The following is a 22,141-nucleotide window of genomic DNA, read 5'->3' on the forward strand; positions in this document are numbered from 1 at the left end:
AGATGGTGCCCCTGTGGTGATTATAGAGGACCCAATATTAGGAAGATTTCTGGCTGGTATCCTGTGCACCACTTCACAAATTTTGTATGTCAAATGGCGGGATGCATTGATAACTCAACACTGAACACAGTAAAAGCCCACAACCAAATGCCTGTGGCAACAGATGACATTCCTAAAACTACATACATGTGTTATGGCCAACAGAATAGAGTACAGACTTTTCAACTCTTTGTCACATCAGTTTTGCAAGGATTAGACTTCTGCTTCGCATACACAGATGATGTGTTGGTGGCACTGACACCCTCTGAATAACATGAAAGACATCTATGCATAGTTTCCCGAAGTCTGGAAACAATGGAATCCTCATAAATTCAGCTAATATAACATTGGTGCCAGTGAAGTGATGTTCCACCAACTGAACAAATCGCCACACTTACATCTTAGCTGTGGTTTGACTGCAGCTCTCACGCTGACAGTGAGGTGCAGAAACGACATGTTGCCGCAAAACAGATCGACAAATTCGGCAGACTCTCGGGAGCCCAGTCGACCCAGAAGGTGATAAATAGCACCAGAGCTATTGTAAATTTGACAGATAAGGTGCTAGATGCAGCCACAACTTCTGTCCTCACGAAAGGGTTGAACTTTGCACCTGTACCAAGGACCATACCGAAACGGGACATCATCAGCAGCGAAGAGGAAGCAATCCGGGGCCTACCCAAGGAGGAAGCTGAGCAGATCCGAAGGGAGACCTGCAGGATCATCGACAAGTCACGACTCCCTAAAGCCAACATTACTGCGCCGGAGCGAGAGGCTATCCGCGCACTGAGGGATGATGCTGACATCATGGTCCTCCCAGCAGACAAGGGAAACGCGACGGTGCTGATTCACACAGTTGACTACCAACAGAAAATCTGCTCTCTGCTGCAAGACCCAGCCTACAGGAAACTCAACAAGGACCCTACATCGACAATGACCAGGAAAACCGTGGCGCTACTGAAGGACTCAGATCTACAAGAGGCAGTGCAGAAACGGCTGTATCCCAGAGCGCCAACGACACCGCGCCTGTATGGATTGCCCAAGATTCACAAAGATGGGGTGCCTCTACGGCCGATTCTGGACACTATCAACTCACACAGTTATGGACTGGCGACACTATTGAAACCACTGGTGGGACACTGCAGTCATCACGTGAAAAACTCCTCAGATTTCGTCAGAATACTGAAGGACATCCGAATACAGAGTGATGACCTACTCGTGAGCTTCGACGTCACCTCCTTGTTCACGAAAGTTCTGCTACAAGACGCCTTGGTGCTCCTTAATCAGCACTTCGAGCCTGAAACAGTGAAGCTCTTTGAATATGCACTTACGACCACCTACTTCAAGTGCAATGGAAAGCATTATGAACAAGTGGATGGAGTGGCCATGGGATCTCCCCTTGCTCCAGAGATCGCGAATCTTTATATGGAACACTTTGAGGAGGTGGCACTACAAACTGCTCACCGTAAACCCAGGCACTTCTTCCGCTATGTGGACGACACTTTTGTGATTTGCAGCATGGCAGGCAGGCACTGGAGGAGTTTATGGACCACCTAAACGGCATACATGAGAATATCACCTTCATGATGGAAGTAGAAGAGAATGGCTGTATTCCATTCCTGGACATACTGATCAGGAAGAAAGCGGATGGCACGCTGGGCCATTCAGTATATAGAAAAAAGACGCACACAGACCTGTACCTCCATGCAGCCAGCTGCCACCATCCGGCGCAACACCAGTCAGTACTGACCACCTTGGTACATAGGGCGCACGTCATTTGTGACAAAGAAAGCCTCTCAGATGAATTACACCACCTAAGAGAGGTATTTTGGAAAAACGGGTACAGTGAAACACAGATTGGCAGGGCCTTCAAGAGTAGACAGGCTGACAAATTTCAGGAAGAGGAAGAGGAAGTTAACAAGAGACTCGCCTTTCTTCCATATTTGGGGCCCACATCAGCCAAAATCGGGAGGCTATTAAGAAAATCAAACATAAATACCGTCTTCCGACCACCGCCGAAGACGAAAGAGCTGCTGGGCTCAGCTAAAGACCCACTCAAACTAAACACACCTGATATATACATCATTGCCTGCGAATGTGGTTTGCAGTACATTGGTCAAATGCAGCGCTGCATCTCTAAAAGATGCGAGGAACACATCAGGCATGTTCAACTTGGACAGATAGAGAAATCTGCTATAGCTGAACACAGCATCAAAGAAAACCACACCTTTGATTTCGAAAACACCAGGGTGCTGTGCCGAGCCGGGAGCTATTGGGATAGCGTCATTAAAGAATCAATAGAAATACGGGTCCACGAGAATCTTGTGAACAGGGACGAAGGCTATCAACTGAGCGCGGCCTGGAATCCAGCATTAGCCGCAATACGCCAGGAATGCAACAAAAACTGTCCAGCTCACGAGACACAATCAGAATGCTCTGACAGAGACACGAACGGCGCACCCGCTTCCCCCTCCACCCCGCCCGCCGGCTCCTCTGGACCCAGCTTCCTGCGGCCATGTGGTGGGGGGCACACCGCATGTATAAAGGGACCGGTATCTGCAAAGTCTCGGCACTTCGCCAGAAGATGATGAGTATGTCACTCGTCGAAACATTGCAGTTTGAAGACACCGCCACCCGGCTGGAAGCCCGAGAACTCTTCGCCAGCTGTATACTCCGGGAAAGCATACATTCACATTTATTTAATTTGTTTATGTATCTAATAATGTGTGTTAGAGCGTGTTTATGGTCCAGCCATAGGAGTATTTATTTAATTTCAAGTTATTTAAATGTAACTCCAGTATTTCGTATGCTTTTCATTATGTTTATGTTGGTGCGTTGGATTGAAGACATGGCGTGAGTACTCTAGCCAATCACAGCGCCCGTGAATGGAGAGACTGGATGGAAACGAGTTCAGGAGAGAGTTCTGGAGAGTCGCACAGGACACAGAGAATGTACTGGATGTGACGGCGTGACAGACGCTCAGTTGCGGGAGAAGAGACTTGGAGAGTGTGGAATGGTTTGCGTAGGGTCGTGGCAGATAGAATTACTTTGGAGTGCCGACTTGTGCACTTGTGAGATTTCCGTGACTTCTACAGTGAAGATGTAGTGTGTGTTTAGATGTGAATATCTCCCAAGCTGTGTTGTTGTTTATAACTAATTACATGCTGTAGGAATCTATTGTTTCCCTGTTATTCAACTTATATTTTATTTTAATTGCTGGACTATTGACACCATTAAGTGTTTTGCAGAAATATACTGCAGTCTCAAAAGTACTTCTACTATTGTACTCATCATTTAAAGTTGTTAAGATAGCACCTGCAGATTTTAATTAATTGCAATCTTTAATTTATAATTTTATGTTACTTTCATAATTCGCAATTGCCGAGTGATAGAAACCTTTGACCATTCAATTCATATCTGTATTCTTATCGTATACTGTAGACTAAGCAGTATTTGATCTGTAATGCGGCAACCATGTATACCAGCCCCTAGACAACGAAACCAGCCAAAACTTTTAATATTGCAACTCTGAGTCTGTGGGTGTGTAGTTGAGGGCCACACCCCATCACCTAATTTCTTCATTATTATTTGAAAGCCTGCAACCTGCATTCCCTGACAGAAGTGCAAAGTAACAAGGCAGTACAAGCTCTGCTTGGGAGTTTTCTCATCCCAGAGGCACAATTCTCACACATCCCCCTGGGCTTGGTAGGACCACTCCTGGTTGCATGTAACTGCTGTTAAAGCCTGACAATGACCGACACATATACCATGTAGCTGGAGGTATTCCCACTGGAAACAAAAACTGCCGAGAATGTGTGTGTGTTCACACACATTTGGAATTTACATTTTGGCTGTACCCACCAACTGACTTCTGATCCAGAGTTGGCTGTAGGAGGCTGAAATACTTCATCCAATGACCTGGCTGTACGGGGTACAGAAATTATGGACTTCTGCATATCATGCAGCTGCAAACAGCATTGTGGAGTGCCTACACTGTTCCTTGAAGGCCGCTATATCGTGCCACACAACAGATTCATGTACCAGTAGTGTTGTTGGGATTGTGCTATGTATTAAAAGTATACCTACATGCCTAATCAGCAGAGCTATTGTATGGCAAGCCTTTGCACCTACCAGGGAATTTTCTAAACAACAACCTGACCTTCTGTGCTCTACTCAAGATTTCCCCATGGATCTCCAGTGGCAAATGGAGGCCTTGCAATCAAATGGAACTACACGGCATGGAAAACAAGTTACTTTTGTTTTCAAAGACCCGGAAAGAATGAAGCACTTTTTCCTCTGATGTGGACCACTGCTCAGATCACTGGAACTTCCCTTTAAGGCCAATACATAGTTACAGGACAAAATGAAACAACTCTCACTCTCCGTATTAAAGGGGTAGGCACAGTAGTGTCCAATGACTGCTGCAAACCTGCCTACCTAAGTGCAGAAGATGTCACTGAAATACAGGCCAACACCTGATGCAGAACATCCGTCACACTGCAGCCAACTGCACTGTAGCATCATACAGAGCATGGTTGACCACCTGCAAACTGACTGGCCACCATCCACTTCACATTACCACACGAAACATCAATAAACAGCCACAACAGAAAATCATTACATATAAGAAGTGTGGTTCCATTTCAAGCTGGCAGGCATATCATAGCTGAAGTTAATTTTTTTCCTTTCCTTGTGGGGATGTGATGAGTGACTTCAGCTTGCAAGTCACACCACACTATCCACTGACAATGTGGCCAACATTGGAAAGACCACATTCTCCAGCAGATAGAACATTGTTACCTGCAGCAGCTTGAAGATCAGAATGTGTGCAGTTGTCGGATGCACATTACAAAAAATAACCAGTAGGGCAATAAGAGTATATTACATGATAATAGTTATTTATCTTCTTTTTGTGCAGACCAATAAAGAATCTTATCCTTATGTGAAGTGTATTGTTTACTGAGCATCTACGGATGTAAGCAGCAAATTTATTGCAGCAAAATGCACGAAGATGTATTCCAAAAGCTAGAATTAAGATGGAGGAAAATGCTTTGTCAAATTCCGTAGCTGCAAATTTTGAATATATTTTATAAACTTATTATCATATTGAATATGGTAATGACACACAAAAATAAAACATACATACCGATACGGGAAATATTCTTGCAAAATAAATAGGCCAGTCTTTAGCAATGTCAACGACATTCTTCTTAATGGTAACTTTTTGCTGAGCTGAGTGTATGTTGCTAAGGGTAACACCATAGTTGTCCAGCAACTGTAAAAATAAGTCAATGACCCATAATAAAATTTTGTACAAAATAAAATTTTTTTCAAAAATAACTTTTTAAGGCACTGATCACAGGTTTAACTGATAGATCTTACTTATCATTGCCAGAATCAGAGGTTTAATGTTTCATAACATACAAGTGAAGTCAGTGATATACTGTACAGGAGGCTCGTTCACATTATACATACTAAACTCTAGGGTATACACCACATTTAATTTTACAAACTACTTGAGAATTGAATCATCATTAAAAAGTATTGTAGGCTGACATTTTCCAGTGCCTTTTCCTGCATACTACTCAAATAACAATATTATCATTCAAGAATTCCTTTGCTGCATAATAACACTTTTGGATTAGTATGATGTACAAATTTTCTCTTCACCAAACTACTCTAGATCTTATTTATATTTTTGTCTTTTCATTAGTTACAAATCTTCATTCCTGTGTACTGTGGATTTTTGGAAAAGAACTCCAGGCAGTGGGTAGGAAGCCTGAAGTTTTCTTTAATCCTAATACTGTACAGATGCTGGAAATTATTTACTAAAAATAGATCAGGATTGTTGAGAGTAAAAAGAATTTGTTCATATGTATACAGCCATGGAATACTTAATAGTGTCAGATCTCTTAATAGTTGAGAGCAAGACACTCACATATTCTTGATAATTACTTTTGCAAGGTAAATATCCTTTTCATGTTTCCTGTGCCTTCTCAAAATATAATGCCATATCTCACTATGAATTCAAAGTAAATATGGTTTTTTGTGTGTATGTTGGTTGTGTTACCACAGACAGTCATAGTGAATGCCACCGTGTTTAATTTATTTGCCAGGAGTGCAATTTCTGATATCCATGACAGGTATTCATCATGATGCTTTCCCAAAAATTTTACACAGTCTGCTGCCTTTAGCTCCTAATTTTTGTGCATTATCTGAATACACTTGTTTTTAATTGGTCAGTTTTAAATAGCATCAGTTGGCTTTTCAAAACATTTAATGTTAACCCATTTAAATGGCACCAGGTATCCAGATTTTCTAGGACACCTGTGATATTTTCACATTTCAACAAGTTTCCTACTTGTCACCTTCTTGGGTTCATGTTCAGTATGTTCCTTTATAGCTGCTGGAGAGCAGACTCTTCTGGTTGAGATGTCACGACTGGTAGTGGGAGGCCCCCAGACAGGGTGGAAGGGCATTCAGCTATCAAATCTTGGTGCTGCCTGCCTGTTACCCCCACTGCCTTCCATTGTATTTTTGCTAACACCTCATGTCATACAGAGCTCAGTTGGAAATCGTTCTCCTGGCTGACAAAATTGCAATTTCCTCTTATTTCTGCAGCTTCTTTGATAACTGAATCCTAGAGGCCATTGGCAAACCACAGCACCTCTGCCTGTTCAAAAACACAACAGTGCTCTGCCGCTGCAAACTTGTCAGATTGACTAAGGCGAATACCCCACATATTTTGAACAGTGCTGGGAGATGCATTGCCACATCTGGTCAATGTACTGCATGCCAGACTCACAACTGATGCTGTAGGTGCCAGGTGCCTGTAGCCCTAGTGGGTCTTTGGGTAACCGAAGCATATTCTTGATTACGTCCACTAAGTGGAAAGGTTAAAATCAATAACATGTTTGGCTCAGTAAAAGGCCAACTTCTGCAATGGGCACCTGGCATCTACAGTGTTAGTTGTGAGTATGACATGTGGCACACCAAATAGACACAGCGATAAATCTTACAGTGCTGTCAGAACAAGTGAGGAGCATTTGCTTCAGATAAACTGACAAGTCTGCAGTGGCAGAGCACAAAATGAATGAAGTGCATATGTTTTATTAAAAACAGACAAAGGTATTGCGTAATGCAACACATACTGGGATTTGATCATCAAAAGGGCAGTGTATATATGAGTAAACAATGATCTTTAAACAATAGAAATGCCAGGTTGCAATATCAACTATAGTAAAATATAGATTGCTACTCAATGTAAAAATGACCCATCAAGTTGCAGGCAGGCATAATGAAAAGACTGTTACGCATTAACAGCTTTTGGCCAAAGCCTTCTGCAGTAAAGAAAACAGGCATGTTCACAAAAGTGAGCACACTACATGTACACAGGACCACTACCACCAGCAGCTTCTACTAGAATGTGGTTGTCACTGAATAGAAATCTGGAGTGGGGTGGGAAGACTGTCAGGTGCAGTGTCAGCAGGTGGGATGTGGACGGAGGGAAAAGAAGGAGAGGAGCAGGAGAGGGCAAATGACAGATGGGTACAAATGGCACTTTACAGCATGTAAAGGGGGTGAGAAAATGTGAAAAGGGAGGAGGTAACAGGACAAGGGAGTGGGAACTATTGGGTGGATAGTGTGGGGACAGTAGATTACCGTAGTTTGAGACCAGGATAATTTTGGAACGGAGAATGAGCTGTAAGAGTAACTCCCAGATCCAGGTCAGAAAAGCTGGTGGTGGAGGGGAGGATCCAGATGGCTTGGGTAGTGAAACAGTTATTGAAATCAAACATGTTATGTTTAGCTGAATGGTGAGCCACAGGGTGGTCTACTTTGCTCTTGGTCACTGTTTGGCAGTGGCCATTCATCATCATAGCACCAAGACCCTGCCTAATGAACCTTTCAAGTTGACACATCTCACAAAACTCCCTACCAACATTCCAACTGCAGAACCTAAAAAATCCTCGAACACTTTCCACCAAAATCCTCAGCTCCACAGTAGTTTCAGTCCTATCCAGAAGACTCACTTTTAGCCCTAAATGCAAATTTAACCATGTTGGGCGTGTCAAGGACCTACTCTGCTTCTCCTGAACCCTGCAATGCGAACACTTCTTTGCCACCAATCCCTCCAGGCAAAGCCAACCTAATTCCAACATTGAAACCTGCCACTTCTAGTTCATGCAACTGCAATCCTCTCCCTCCCTCCCACCAAACTACCCCTGGCCACTTTCCAAGAATTCGTTACCTCCAACTTGACCTCACCATCCTTCCCCAGGTCCCTTCCTAATAACATAAATCTTTCAGCAGAGGAAAGGACAGCCATACACAGTCCCAAAACAGACCCTGACCTAATCGTCCTCCCTGCAGACAAAGGCTCCACCACTGCAATGAGTCGCAGTGACTACCTGGCAGAAAGCCGGAATGATCCCATCCTAGATGTCCAACATAACCTCCAATCCCTGCTTAAGATCTTAGGTCCTTCCCATGACGTTTCTACTGAATCTATTTTCCTGCTCACCTCTATGACAACCTGCACACCCACCTTCTACATGTTCTCCAAAATTCACAAATGCAACAATCCAAGACACTCTATTGCAGCTGGTTATTGAGCCCCCACTGAAAGGATTTCAGCCCTCATTGACCGACATCTCCAGCCGAGCATGTCACCTTCCTACACATTGACTACCTCCCCTCTGATGGCTCCATCCACATCTCTGTCCATATTAAATCCACCAACCACCAAACGTACCTGCCTTTTATAGCTGCCATTCCTTCCACTAAAAAATCATCTCCAATACAGCCTTGCTACCTGGGGATGGCGTATCTGTAGTGACAAGAGCCCCCTTTCCCAGTATGCCGAAGGTCTCACCAAGACCTTCACAGATAGGCACTATCCCCCAGAACTAGTCAGCAAACAGATTTCCCGTGCCATTTCCTCACACATCCCCGAATCCTCCCACCAATCTCAAGAACCAGCTACAAAAGAGTGCCCCTTCAGCACCCAATACCACTCCAGACTGCAACAACTTAACCACATCCTTCTTCAGAGCTTTGAGGGACATACTACCCGAGATCTTTCCCACCCCTCCCAAAGTGATGTTCCATAGACCACCCAACCTCCACACCATCTTAGTCCATCCCTATGCCACTCCCGGTCCCAACCCCTTGCTACAGGCATCACGTCCCTGTGGAAGGCCCAGGTGCAAGACTTGCTCAATCCACCCACCCAGCACTTCCTATTCCAGTCATCTCACAGGTTATCTTACTCCATCAAAGGCTGGACCACCTGTGAAAGCAACAACATTGTATACCTGCTCTGCTGCAAACACTGCACAATTTCTTATATTGGTATAACTTCCAACCTGCTTTACACCAGGATGAACAGCCACTGCCAAACTGTGGTCAAGAACAAAGCAGATCACCCTGTGGCTCAACATGCAACTGAACATAACATAATTGATTTCAATGACTGCTTCACAACCCAGGCCCTCTGGACCCTCCCCTCCAACACCATCTTTTTAGAACTGTGCAGATGGGAGTTATCCTTACAACATATACTCCAGTCCCGAAAGTATACTGTCCTCAACCTACGGGAACCTACTCACCCCAAACCCTCCAACAAACAGTTTCTGCCCCTTCGTCCTATTGCCTTCTTCTTTTTCACAGTCTCTTACCCTTTTAGTGTGGTGCCCTCTACAAAGTATTTTCCCATCCTTTTCCACTCTTTGCTCTCCCATCTTCTGCTCCCCGTTTTCCCCCTACACCCCACCTCCTGATGCTGCACCTGCAGTCTCTAGTCCCTAGATGCCCCACTAGACAGTGCTCTCTCTCCCCCATCCATACCCTGCTATACCTCCCCCTTCCCCACCCCACTTCAGATTGATTGTCATTTGACAGTCGCGTTACGGTCGGAGCTGTTGGTGGTGGCGATAATGTGTATGTAAGGTGTGCTTGCTTGTGTGAATGTGTGGGTGCTTTCTTTGCTGAAGAAGGCTTTGGCTGAAAGCTATTAATGTGTAGCAGTCTTCTCGCTGTGCCTGTCTGCAACTCAATGGGTCATCTTTATGGTGAGTAGCACTCTATCTATCTAATTTTGCTAAATGATCATGATGTTAACCGAGACAGTGGTTTCCAAATGAGCTCTGACTGGGATGTGGTGCTAGCAAAACTACACAAGTAACGCTCTGATGTGAAAGCAGCAAAGACAACGAGCAGAACAGACACACAGCAGGACTCTATGCCTGGATCCCCCTCCACTCTGTCTGGGGCCCATCACCACTGGTCGGGACATGTCTTTCAGGGGCATGCAACTGGCTGCCCCTTTGGCCACTCAACAATGGAATCTTTGGTCCAGCAACTATAAAAGGAACAATCGGGACATGGACTCACCAGTTTGCTTGAAAATGATTAATAGGAAAATTGTTGAATCTTTGCAGCAATATGACCCCATGATAGTTGCTAACCTGATAAGATTTCATCAAGAAAGCATGCACTTAAATATGTCTGTATTCCTACTTTCAGTCAGTTCTGATGAATAATCTGCAAATAGTACTGAATGTCACAACGTCCTCAGTTTGAGGATGCCCTCTCTCTCATCACAACCAGTCCTCAGTTTGAGAGTGACATTCAGAGAGGCATCAGGAGAGAAAAGTCATCATATCAGTTATCATTTTCTTCTTGTATTTGAGTAGGTGATATGGGAAGCTTCCAGCTTAACAGCTATCAAGAAACAGTGGGTACAAGGCAAGTGTTATGCCACACACATTAACCACAGAGTTCCATAGACTTTCAAGTAAAAAATTCTTTTACATTACACTGTCAGTCACTCCTAATATAAGCCCTAATTCAGGCTGTTCCAACCGAGCTCCAGGGAGCCGGAGCGCTCCGGAGCACTCACTGCGAGAGCTCGGAGCCCGCGTGGAGGGGGAAAGCGAATTCACTGCCCCCTGGCCGCATGCAGCCGCAACTGACACAATAATCCGTGTTCAATGACAGCTATGACTGTCCGCGGGAGCCCTGTACCTCTATTGGAGGATACCTTTGTATTCATTGAGAGGGATGGTCGTCCACAGTGACTTGTATGTCATAAAGTATTTAATTTTGCGAAGAGGTACAATATACAACGACATTATACACGTCTTCACGCAGCGCACTACGATCAGGTAGAATGCATTGCACGCAGAGAACTGGTAGCCAGGCTTAAGAACGACATACCAGGAGACATAAGTTTAAAAACGGTTTCGTAATACGGAGGGTATCAAAACATGCAACATAGTTCGTGTTCTGTAAAGTGTTTATAATTTTCAGGTGAATGAGAGCGGAGAAAACACTACTGAACCTGCAATTCGAGCAAACTACAGGGTCGCTCACATCATTGCGACAATGGGCAAGCCGTTTTCGGCCACTCATAAAATCGTGCATGGTAGCAGTTGCAGAATGTTTGTTTCCAAGGGAGGTGCAGGCAATTGAAGGGGTTTGCCTGTCAAAGCAAACAATGTCTTGTCAAATCCTGGACATGGCAGCGGATTTAGAGACACAGCTCAGGAAAAAGGCGAAGAGCTTTGTTGCATTTTCGCTGGCACTTGACGAAAGCACCGACGTATGGGACTGTGCTCAGCTTGCAGTCTTTGTGCATGGTGTCGACATGGAGCTGCAAGTAACTGAAGAACTCTTGGATGTGGTATCACTCGAGTACACCGCAACAGGAAGTGACATTTTTGAAGCTGTTTGTGAATCTGTGGACAATATGAATTTGCCTTGGGATGAACTCCATTCTGTAGTGACAGACGGTGCACCACAAATGATCGGGCGTCACCAAGGTTTTGCGTCTTGTGTGAAAAGTAAACTCAGGGACGAATTCGGGAAAGACATTTTGACTCTTCATTGTTTTATTCACCAAGAAGCACTGTGTGCTGAAACAGTAGAGCTAGGTGGCGTAATGAAAGATGTCGTGAAGTGTGTGAATTTTGTGCGGCGTCACGGTATGAATCATCGCCAATTCAAAGGACTCCTGAAAGATATGGAAGCGTAGAATGGGGATATACCTTACCACAGTACAGTTCGTTGGCTGAGTCGGGGAAAAGTTTTTGATGTTTTCTTTGCCATTCTTGAGGAAATATCTCTTTTTCTCGAAATGAAAGGGGAAGAAATGCGTTTTCTGAAAGATATAAAATGGATATCAGACCTGGCGTTACTAGCTGACATAACTATGCATCTGAATAATTTAAATCTGTCATTGTAGGGCAAAGGGCAGCTATTTGTTGACATGCACGACCAGATCAAAGCATTCATGGAAAAGTTACGTTTATTTGAGAGGCACATTAGTAATTTAACGTTCTTCAATCGTCTTGATTCATTAAAACTACCTGAAGGTACTACTTTCGGCGATTACCAAGCAAAGTTAAAGCAGCTCATCACGTTGTTTGAAACACGATTCCGAGACCTCACTAGTAGGGAAATGGAACTTAAGCTGTTCAGCACTCCTTTTTCAGTTTCCCCCGATGACTTGTCATTGTCACTTAAATTGGAGATTATTGATTTCAAAATTCAACTTTGTTGAAAGAGAGGTACTACAACATGTTGGATTTGTCACAATGGTATCGTTCATTACAGCAAAAAACATTTCCCAAGCTTCACAACAATGTCGCTCAGATCATGTGCATGTTTGGATCTAGGTATTGTTGTGAGGAGCTTTTTACAGCAATGAAAAGAGTAAAAAATAAGGAACGATCGTTTCTTCAGGATACAACAATGAAGGCCATCCTCTGCATTAACGTTGCGAACATTTTGACGCCTGATATTTCCGATCATGTAATGAAAAGAAAATGTCAAGCTACAGAGGCCCAATAAATTTAGTATGCAATTTCTTGTAAAACTGTTGTTTCTTATTTATTTCCTGAACATCGTATTTCCTGGTGTTGCATGTCACCACGTCTTAGCAGCTAAGAGTATGAGGTTGTCTATCTCGCGAGACGCAGCTGGCACATGAAAAGGCTTGCCTTGCCGCCTGCCTGAGCCAGCCGTGCCACCTGCCGGCCCACTTGAACGGTCACAGCGAGTGACACGGCTCCCTGGAGCAGGGAGCGCTCCGCGGCTCACAACGGAGCCGACGAGCTGGAACAGCCTGCCCTAATTCATACCTTTCATGGGCAGTATTGCATACATTCTCCAACTCAAACTGCCAGTCATTGCACCCCTTCTCTTTGACTTGTTAATACCCCCACCCCCCATGCTATGTTATTTTACTAACCATACATCTCATCACTTCCATCACAGCAATTTTTCCTGTCTGCTATATACTTTTGTACTTCCCATGTACATCACTTTTTGCCTCATACTTTCCCTCATACACCTAGACACTCTTCTCAACATTCCCTTTTCTATTCTTTTATATTTATGTTCCCATTCACTGCCACTAAATAACCTAGACACTCTTCTTAACATTCCCTTATCTATTCTTTTATATCTGTGTTCCCATTCACTGCCACTAAGACAGAAATGTTGAAATAAAAACACACAAAAAATGTTTGCGTTTTAACAACCAGCATAATAGTCCACTATAAATTCACTTAGTTTGTACTGGAGGAGACCTTAGAAACATACCAAGTTCTATAATCTCATTTTTGTTTCCAATCAAATGTTTTAATACATCTTACTACAGGTACGTAACGTATAGCTAACATGTAAATCAGGGAAACAAGTTATAGACGTCTTTTGTATGCTGTATCATACCTACAGTGATTCTTCAAGACTTATCATTCATCTACGCTGAAGTTTCCACAATTTAAGGTATTTGACATTAGAGTCTTTAGCATCTGTATTAAAATATATGGAGGTGAATATGTTTGAAAGGTATGAAGCTTACAATTTTCTACTGTAGTTAGTAAAATGCACACGTTCTCTCTCTCTCTCTCTCTCTCTCTCTCTCTCACACACACACACACACACACACACACACACACACACACACACACACACACACACACACACACACACACACACACACTTACATCAATGATAAAATTCTACACTAGATATTAATTTGTGTGAGATGTGTGTTGCTCCCTGCTTTTAGTGATACATACTCAGTGTACACAAAAAATCTAACCTTTCTCATTTTGGTACGCTGGTCCCTTGAAATACGAAGACAACCAGTACTAAGACAGTCTTGGACAACTTGGCAAAAGACTAGATGCAAGGCCAATGGGCTGGTGAGGACTTCACTAGGTGTGAACACCTGCAAGATAGGCCACAACAGATTTTACTTACCGGATAAGTATTCCAAATGGTAGTTTATACATACATTGATACTTCGTTAATGCAAATGAATTTTTGACCTTTGATTTCTAAACATACATTTATTTTACTCAGCAAGTTCAGGAGCTTCAAGCCCTCACTTATATCTAATCAAATGTTCTAAGAGAATACATGATCTTTTTACATAATAATAACAAAATTTTATTCTTTAAATCCTATTAAGGCATATTGTAATTACATGGGCAAGCTGAAAAGTAATGCCTCTGACTTTTTTATGGGAAAACTCTTAAAGTTCTAGAAATAAAACAAGGTTTATTAACGTTCTACATCTTTACTCTTCATGTCTACATAATTATTTCTTAACGCAGTCACCCGGTTGATGAACACACTTCTCCCAAAGGGAGACTAATTTGTTGATACTGTCAGTGAAGAATGTTCAACATTGTTGCTGAAGCCACAACCTGCCGAAGTCACAACCTCCCCTCTGCTTGCACCACTTCATTACTATCAAAGTGAGGTCCTTGAAGGTGTTCTTTAAGTTCTGGAAACCGATTAAAATCAGATGCTGCCAAGTATGGAGAGTGATCAATGACAGTGAACCCAAGGCATCGAATTGTTAAAGACATTGCAGTGTTCATGTGTGGTATGGCACTGACATGCAGAAGCAGAGGGTCCTTCATGTGTGGATGAACTCCTCTGCGGTTAGAGACTCAATTACAGCACACTGTTTGCAACACATCGATTTAGTTACTTTACACACTGCAATTCAAAGCCCTCTAGCAGCAGAGGGTTGCAACTTGCATCAGCAAACTGGGATGGTTGACTGAGTAACATGCATGACATTTAATACCTCGACCAATATTGACCACAGAATAAAAATTTTGGAGGCTTTAATTTTCAGCATGCCCTCATATTTACAGACAGAACTTGAGAGAATGGGCTGCACTCACTACAGCACAGAAAAGCATCCTTCTCCTCTTTATTGCTATCTGATTAGTTCTTGACTACCAAGCTATTTGTTATTGCAGGTGTTTTGTCCATCTGTTCCAACTTGTGACATTTTTACCATTATCAAAACGTGAATCTGTTCATTATATTATCATCCATTACAAACAAAACTGCAAGATGGTGAAACATACATGTGATAATTCAATATGAAGGGAAGTTTTAAGCAGCATACTAATTTCAGAGTAAAACTTCACAGCAGTTTCTGTACTTTTTAACTCATTCTTCCAATTTTTCTAGCACACAAAATTAAATGTTAGTTTCGCATGTGTTGCTAATTTTATTTCAGTACTTCTATAACCTTAAAACTCCAGACGGACCACACATAAATTTCTTAAAACGGAACTGACCTCTTTCCTGACTATAAGCCTCCAGGCTACTCTATTGTATGTGAAGTAAGCAGCAGTGCTGGGAGGAAACAGCACTGTTTTAATAGCCTCAAGCTGATGGCTAGGATCCTGTCGCTCTACAGCTGGTGGTGGTGCTGAATCCACAGGCTGCAGGAATTCAGATGACTCCTCAACTACAAAAACATTGAAGTAAAACTTTAGTTAACACAGAAAGACACTTCCATGCAAAAATTCTAAATACATTAACAGCAGAGTGCACTGCCAAAAGATGGCAAAATACAAATCCAACGAAGAAAATATAAACAGTGCACACACACCACCACAGCAGAATTAAACTTACACACCACGAAAACCTCCATCCTGCAGCAAACCCTGTTTTAATCAAGAGGAGAAAAATGACTCAACTGCAAGCAATAAAAGAAAAATTTAGGGATACATATTCAAGAGAATCTGAAGTGAGAAATGCACCCTAACAATCTACGTAAAAAACTGAATACACAAGCTGCTCGTTGGTGGTGACAATGTATCATGGCAGTATAGTCACTATTGATGTACAGAATTATTGTTTGGGAAAATTCCACAGAGTGTGTGTGTGTGTGTGTGTGTGTGTGTGTGTGTGTGTGTGTATAAAAGTTGGGTAGATATATATTTAAGTCAATGGTTCCTTCTTCAAGCAGTAGGGTTGAAGAGGGTTGAGGAGTGAAGGAAAAGATCTGGAGAAGTGTAGGGAAAGGGGTAGATTTTGGGAAAGTCACCCACAAACACAGGTCAAGGGAGACTTACCGTACAGGCTGAGAAGGAAAGACTGATTGTTGGGGACTGCATTGGATGAGATTTGAAAACCTGAGAGCTTAAAGTTGGAAGACAGAATCTCATCTGATACAGACCCCACCTTTTTCTAGATTTTTTCCTTACTTCTATTGTGAGGCCTTGCTTCATACCTAATTTCACAATTTAGGTCAAAGGGAAGTACCCCAAAGGGTTTCATGAGTGAGTTTGCAAGAATCAAAAGATGTGGTGTAAACTGCCATATCTTTTGATTGCACTGATGTAAAATCTTAAATTTATTACATCACCAAGGGCCATACACTTTAGTATGTGACATAAATTTCAGCTTGGAGAGAAAGGGTTCTTAACAGATGAACAGAAAGGAAAATAACAAGGAAAATTTTGGGTCCAATATAAGATGATGGGAAATGGAAATTAAAAAGTAACAAAGAAGTTTATCAAAAAATAGAACGAATGTTACACAATGAGGAGGAGAAGAGTTTTATTCTATGGGCACCTAAACAGGCCAGCTGGAAAAAAATAACAAAAATAATTACTAACTTTTTTGACAGAAACACTAAACTATTCATGACATGGATCAAAGAAGTTACAACAAGCCTAAGGAAACGGAAATGATGAAGGAAGAAATAGGAGAAAGAGCGAAGTTCTGAGGAAAAGCAAACAGTTTCAAGGTCTTTCAGAAGAAAGGAAATGAAGCAACAAATGTAATATGACCAGAGGAAAGAAGAGAACAACATTGGAAATAGAATGAATTCGTCATTCTGCAGCAGACTATGCACTGACATGAAACTTCCTGGCAGATTAAAACAGCATGTCGGACCGTGGGTCAAACTTGGAACATGGACTCTACCAACTGAGTTACCCAAGAACGGCTCACAAACTGTCCTCACAACTTTACTTCTGTCAGTATCTCACCTGCTACCTGAAATACTTCACAGAAGTTCTCCTGCAAAACATGCAGGACTAGCACTCCTGGAGGTAGGAGATGAGGTACTGGTGGAAGTAAAGCTGTGAGGATAGAGGTGAGTCATGCTTGGGTAGATCAGTTGGTAGAGCAGTTGAACATGAAAGGCAAAGGTCCAGAGTTTGAGTCTCAGTCTGGCACACAGTTTTAATCAGCCAGGAAGCCAACACAGGGAAAGAATGAAAAACTGTTGGAAAGAAAGAAAGGAGAAAAGAAATAAGACAAGTTATTTCAGGTTGTCCTCAGTAGGCCAAACTAATAAAATAATAATAATAATAATAATACACATCAGGTTTATACACAACAATTATAGTGATAATGTTCTGTATATACCAGTCCTTCAAGACAAAGTTAGAAGTGGAACCTGGGTACCCACAGGGAACATGCCCCTGCACTGCCATCTACCAGGACAGAGCAGCTGGGACACATGATTTAGCACTAACAGATTATCAAAGTAATATCACATTTGCATGTCATCAGTTTCATATTGTACTTGGTACATTTGATAGACCCAGATGATTACCAAATTCTGGTTCTAATTACAATAACTGTTTTTTATTCAGTGAAACATCACAATAGTCCATTGGCATATACAAAGTTCTTGGAATAAACAAAAATACAGACATCATAAATGTAAAAGAGAGAATTTCCTTGCATAAAAATGAAAAAAATCACATTTAAACAATAATTTTCTACCTACTGAATTAAAACTGTATGCTGGATTCAGATCTGAGGCAATCGCTTGCCTTTTGTAATGCTCTTAACACATGCATGATCTGATCACAATTCACAGCCCATCCATATAGTGTGTACGTTGGGCTGCAAAGCAGGGCATTCATATATGAAAGAAAAAACTATGGATAAGCCATTACCATCTATCCTTCTTTCCACTGGTGCTAGTTCAGTAAGGAACACAGGAGAGCCGCTGTCAAATTTAGAAGACAATGTGACACAACTCTGTTGAATTTTCTACTCTTTGTGTCCATCTAATATTGTTGCAAGCACTTGATTTATACCTAATCAACTGCCAAAGATGGAAGCACTTTGTGCATCGTTTTTGCACAGTAAAAGTTGGTTTTGATGTGACATAACAGACAATTTTTGCTACAACATAAAATTGCTTGAAATTATTCATCTCCTTCCACATCAGTCTTTTTACTTATATTTACTTTACTGGGTTTCATAATGTGGTTCAAGTTTTTGCATCAGATTTTCTGTTTCTCCAACATCACTAATATTTATTGGAAGTCAAAATCACCTCTTTTTCAACTGATGTAATAGGTTTCATGGGGGACAGTGTCCACAAACTTAATCACACCAAATCTAATATGAGTGCACTGCTTCACCTGCTTTTTGATGCTTTTCTTAAAAAGCATTATGAAACTAAAGTGTATTTCCAATTATTCATGTGCAGATGATCTGGTTTGCAGATTATTTATGCATAAAAAAATAAATAAATAAAGTAAAAATAAAAAATAAAGGAGGAGAGAGCAAACACATCACATACTCAGGGACTAGCAGCACAGGCTGCTAGCTGCTAAAGGCAGCGGCAAACACTGCACTAGACAGGTAACAGAAGACAACTGTGTCAAGCAGCACTTGTGCGCATACAGACATCTGACACTGATGCTGCTGCTGCTGCCTGTTCTACAGGCATCACCTGAATACATGTTCAAAAACATTTTGATTATTCAAAGAATTGTTATGAAGTTAAAATATCTCAACAGAGATAACTTGTTTCATCTAAAATATGATGTTTTAATTACTTTTAAATAATTAAAAATCATAAAAATGTATTGATAATTTAGAAGATAATTTATGTTGACAAAATCCGAAATTTGTCTTATACTCAAAAGCGATTTTTAAAAATTTTTTACCCACCAATCATGTCACTTCAGACATATGAAGACGTGGACTCATAACCTTGGTCAAAGCATATCTATGGGAGTTACAAATCTGATAAACTACCAAATGGGGCTGGAATTTAATAGTGGAAACTAAACGTTGATAGATCTCAGCAGGACAAAATAATCTTCCAGAATATGACCATTTTACAGTCATAAATATTCATTAAGTGCATATTTAAAAAAAAAGGACAACACTAAGTACCTAATGTACAATTTTCTGATATGCACTAACAGAGTGTGTGTGTGTGTGTGTGTGTGTGTGTGTGTGTGTGTGTGTGTGTGTGTGTAGTGAGTGAAGTGTTATGAAACAATGTGTGTATAGTGTGTGCTGTGACTGATAGTGAGATATTAGTGAACAATGTGGCATTACATTATTTAATAAGTTATTTGTAAAAAAGTATTGCATACCAGGAGTAAATCTAATGATTGTCTCTAACTAGAAGTCTGTTTCGCTTATTTTTAAATTGATCTAAATTTGTAAATACTTTGACATGTCCTATATCCTTGTAAAAAGAGATCTACGGATGAATAAAGCTGCTACTACTACTACTACTACTACTACTACTACTACTACTGCTTACATGTCGGATTTTCAAGTTGCCTATAATTTAATGATAGATTTAGCCATTAAGCTACACTGTATAATGCAGCAACAAGAGCATGAATAAACAGCCTTGTCAGCAATGATCATGTCACAAATACATTTTCCTAGATTTACATTTCTGTTCCATCTCCTTGGAGTGTCATTACAAGACAATGGACCTGTCTTTAATTAGGTACCAATCTTTTTTTTACAGTCTGAACACAAAATTATGTTTCTGAACACAAAATATGAAATACGTATGATGCCACAATGCAAAGAAGGATGAAGCTTATATATTTACCGATCACTGAGCTAGGATCATGTGTAGCAGAGTTGTCAAATGCACATAAATATAAACTTTACTGTGGTGTCACCGCCAGACACCACACTTGCTAGGTGGTAGCCTTTAAATCGGCCGCGGTCCGTTAGTATATGTCGGACCTGTGTGTCGCCACTATCACTGATTGCAGACCGAGCACCGCCACACGGCAGGTCTAGAGAGACTTCCTAGCACTCGCCCAGTTGTACAACCGACTTTGCTAGCGATGGTTCACTGACAACATATGCTCTCATTTGCCGAGACGATAGTTTAACATAGCCTTCAGCTACGTCATTTGCTACGACCTAGCAAGGCGCCATTATCAGTTACTATCGATATTGTGAATCATATACTGTCCAGACCGACGTTCACCGTTAATGGATTAAAGTTAAGTATTCCACCAGCTACGTCCGTTTTTCTAAATTCTAATTTCCTTGTCCTGTTCCAGACCTCACGCCAGCCTGCGTGAGCTAAAACGTGTGCCTTTCGGCCTCCTCTAGTAACACAGTGTTGGCTCTCCTGCCAACCAAAACATTTACATTACACATAAAGCTGTCGGTGTTTAAAAAGAATAATTTTGTTAGTAGGTAATGCAGTTAGACAATAGAAAAAAAATACAGGAAAAATAATGTAGGTATGGAAGGCTTGGAAAAATAATTCCGAGAGAAGAGTCAATGACATTTGCGATAAACAAGTTTTCAATGACCTGTTCTTGTTTTACTTTTCTAATAATTGTAAAAATAAAGCATCAAATCTAAATACACTGATTTAGTGTATTAAATACTGGATCATTTTCTGCACGTGGCACAGTAAATGGATGTGACCCAGTAGTACTTACTCTCAATACGTTCCATACGATCTGTCAGATGCGTTGATGCAGAAGAACGGCGGTCTCTGTCCATGAGTCGACTAGAAGCACCAACTTGTTGATAGGACGTATGCTGTTGCTGCAACTGCTGCTGAGAGAACCCTCCAGGTTGCACTGGAGGTGGTGGGGAACGTGGCCTCGGAAGAGCATTTGTATTACTGAAACAATTTTCCCAGTTAATTTTTCTGTTGTTCTGATTTGCTGCTACATAAAAAAGTTATAAATATTATTTTAAAAATTAAGAGTGTTCAAGAAATCAATATAGTATACATACTTTCTCACTTTACATGTTAAATTATGTTTATAAAACAGCTAGGGCAGTACATACAATATTTATGGAGTAGTTAGTTAGTTAAATGTTCGATGGCCCACTTTGCAGGATATATCACAATGACATGGAGTGAGTCAGTTTACAGACTATCAGCTTAATTTGTATTTGGATATGGCTGCATGATGGCCATTTACGGATGAGTTCAAACAGCAAAAAACAATTTACGAATTTGCTTATAACGAAAAACAAATATTTCATTTAATAACACAAACAAGAAGGTAACAGGAAACTTCCCAGCAGATTAAAACTGTGTGCCAGAGTGAGACTCAAATTTGGGATCTTTGGCTTTTACCGGCAAGTGCTCTATTGACAGTTACCCAAGCATGATTCATGATCTGTCCTCACAGCTTTACTTCTGCCAGTACCTCATCACTCACCTTCCAAACTTCATAGAAGCTCTCCTGCAAAACTTGCAGGACTAGCACTCTCAGAAGAAAGAATAGTGCGGAGACTTGGCTAAGCCATAGCCCGAGGAATGTTCCCAGAGTGAGTTTATCACTCTGCAGCAGAGTGTGTGCTGATATGAAACTTCCTGTCAGTTTAAAACTGTATGCTGGTCCGAGATTTGAACTCAGTATCTTTGCTTTTCACAGGCAAGTGCTATACCAACTGAGTATCTAGAGAACTTCTGTGAAGTTTGGAAGGTAGGAGATGAGGTACTGCAGAAGTAAAGCTGTGAGAAAGGGTTGTGAAGCGTGCTTGGGTAGCTCAGTCAGTAGAGTGCTTA

The 22,141-nt window shown here is 41.5% G+C and overlaps 1 protein-coding gene across 1 annotated transcript in view; it reads right to left on the reverse strand.

Annotated features, from left to right (window-relative positions):
- LOC126457445 (unconventional myosin-XV) overlaps positions 1–22,141 on the reverse strand; it is a 945,978-nt gene that overhangs the window by 208,504 nt on the left and 715,333 nt on the right. Inside the window, exons 43-46 of the mRNA XM_050093727.1 lie at positions 21,054–21,241; positions 15,654–15,826; positions 14,150–14,278; positions 5,183–5,311 (exon numbers count right to left, since the gene is read on the reverse strand). Of these exons, the coding sequence (XP_049949684.1) occupies positions 5,183–5,311; positions 14,150–14,278; positions 15,654–15,826; positions 21,054–21,241 (619 nt within the window). The remainder of the gene's footprint in view (positions 1–5,182; positions 5,312–14,149; positions 14,279–15,653; positions 15,827–21,053; positions 21,242–22,141) is intronic.

Source organism: Schistocerca serialis, chromosome 2 (genome assembly GCF_023864345.2).
Source record: "Schistocerca serialis cubense isolate TAMUIC-IGC-003099 chromosome 2, iqSchSeri2.2, whole genome shotgun sequence".
Classification (NCBI taxonomy): domain Eukaryota; kingdom Metazoa; phylum Arthropoda; class Insecta; order Orthoptera; family Acrididae; genus Schistocerca; species Schistocerca serialis.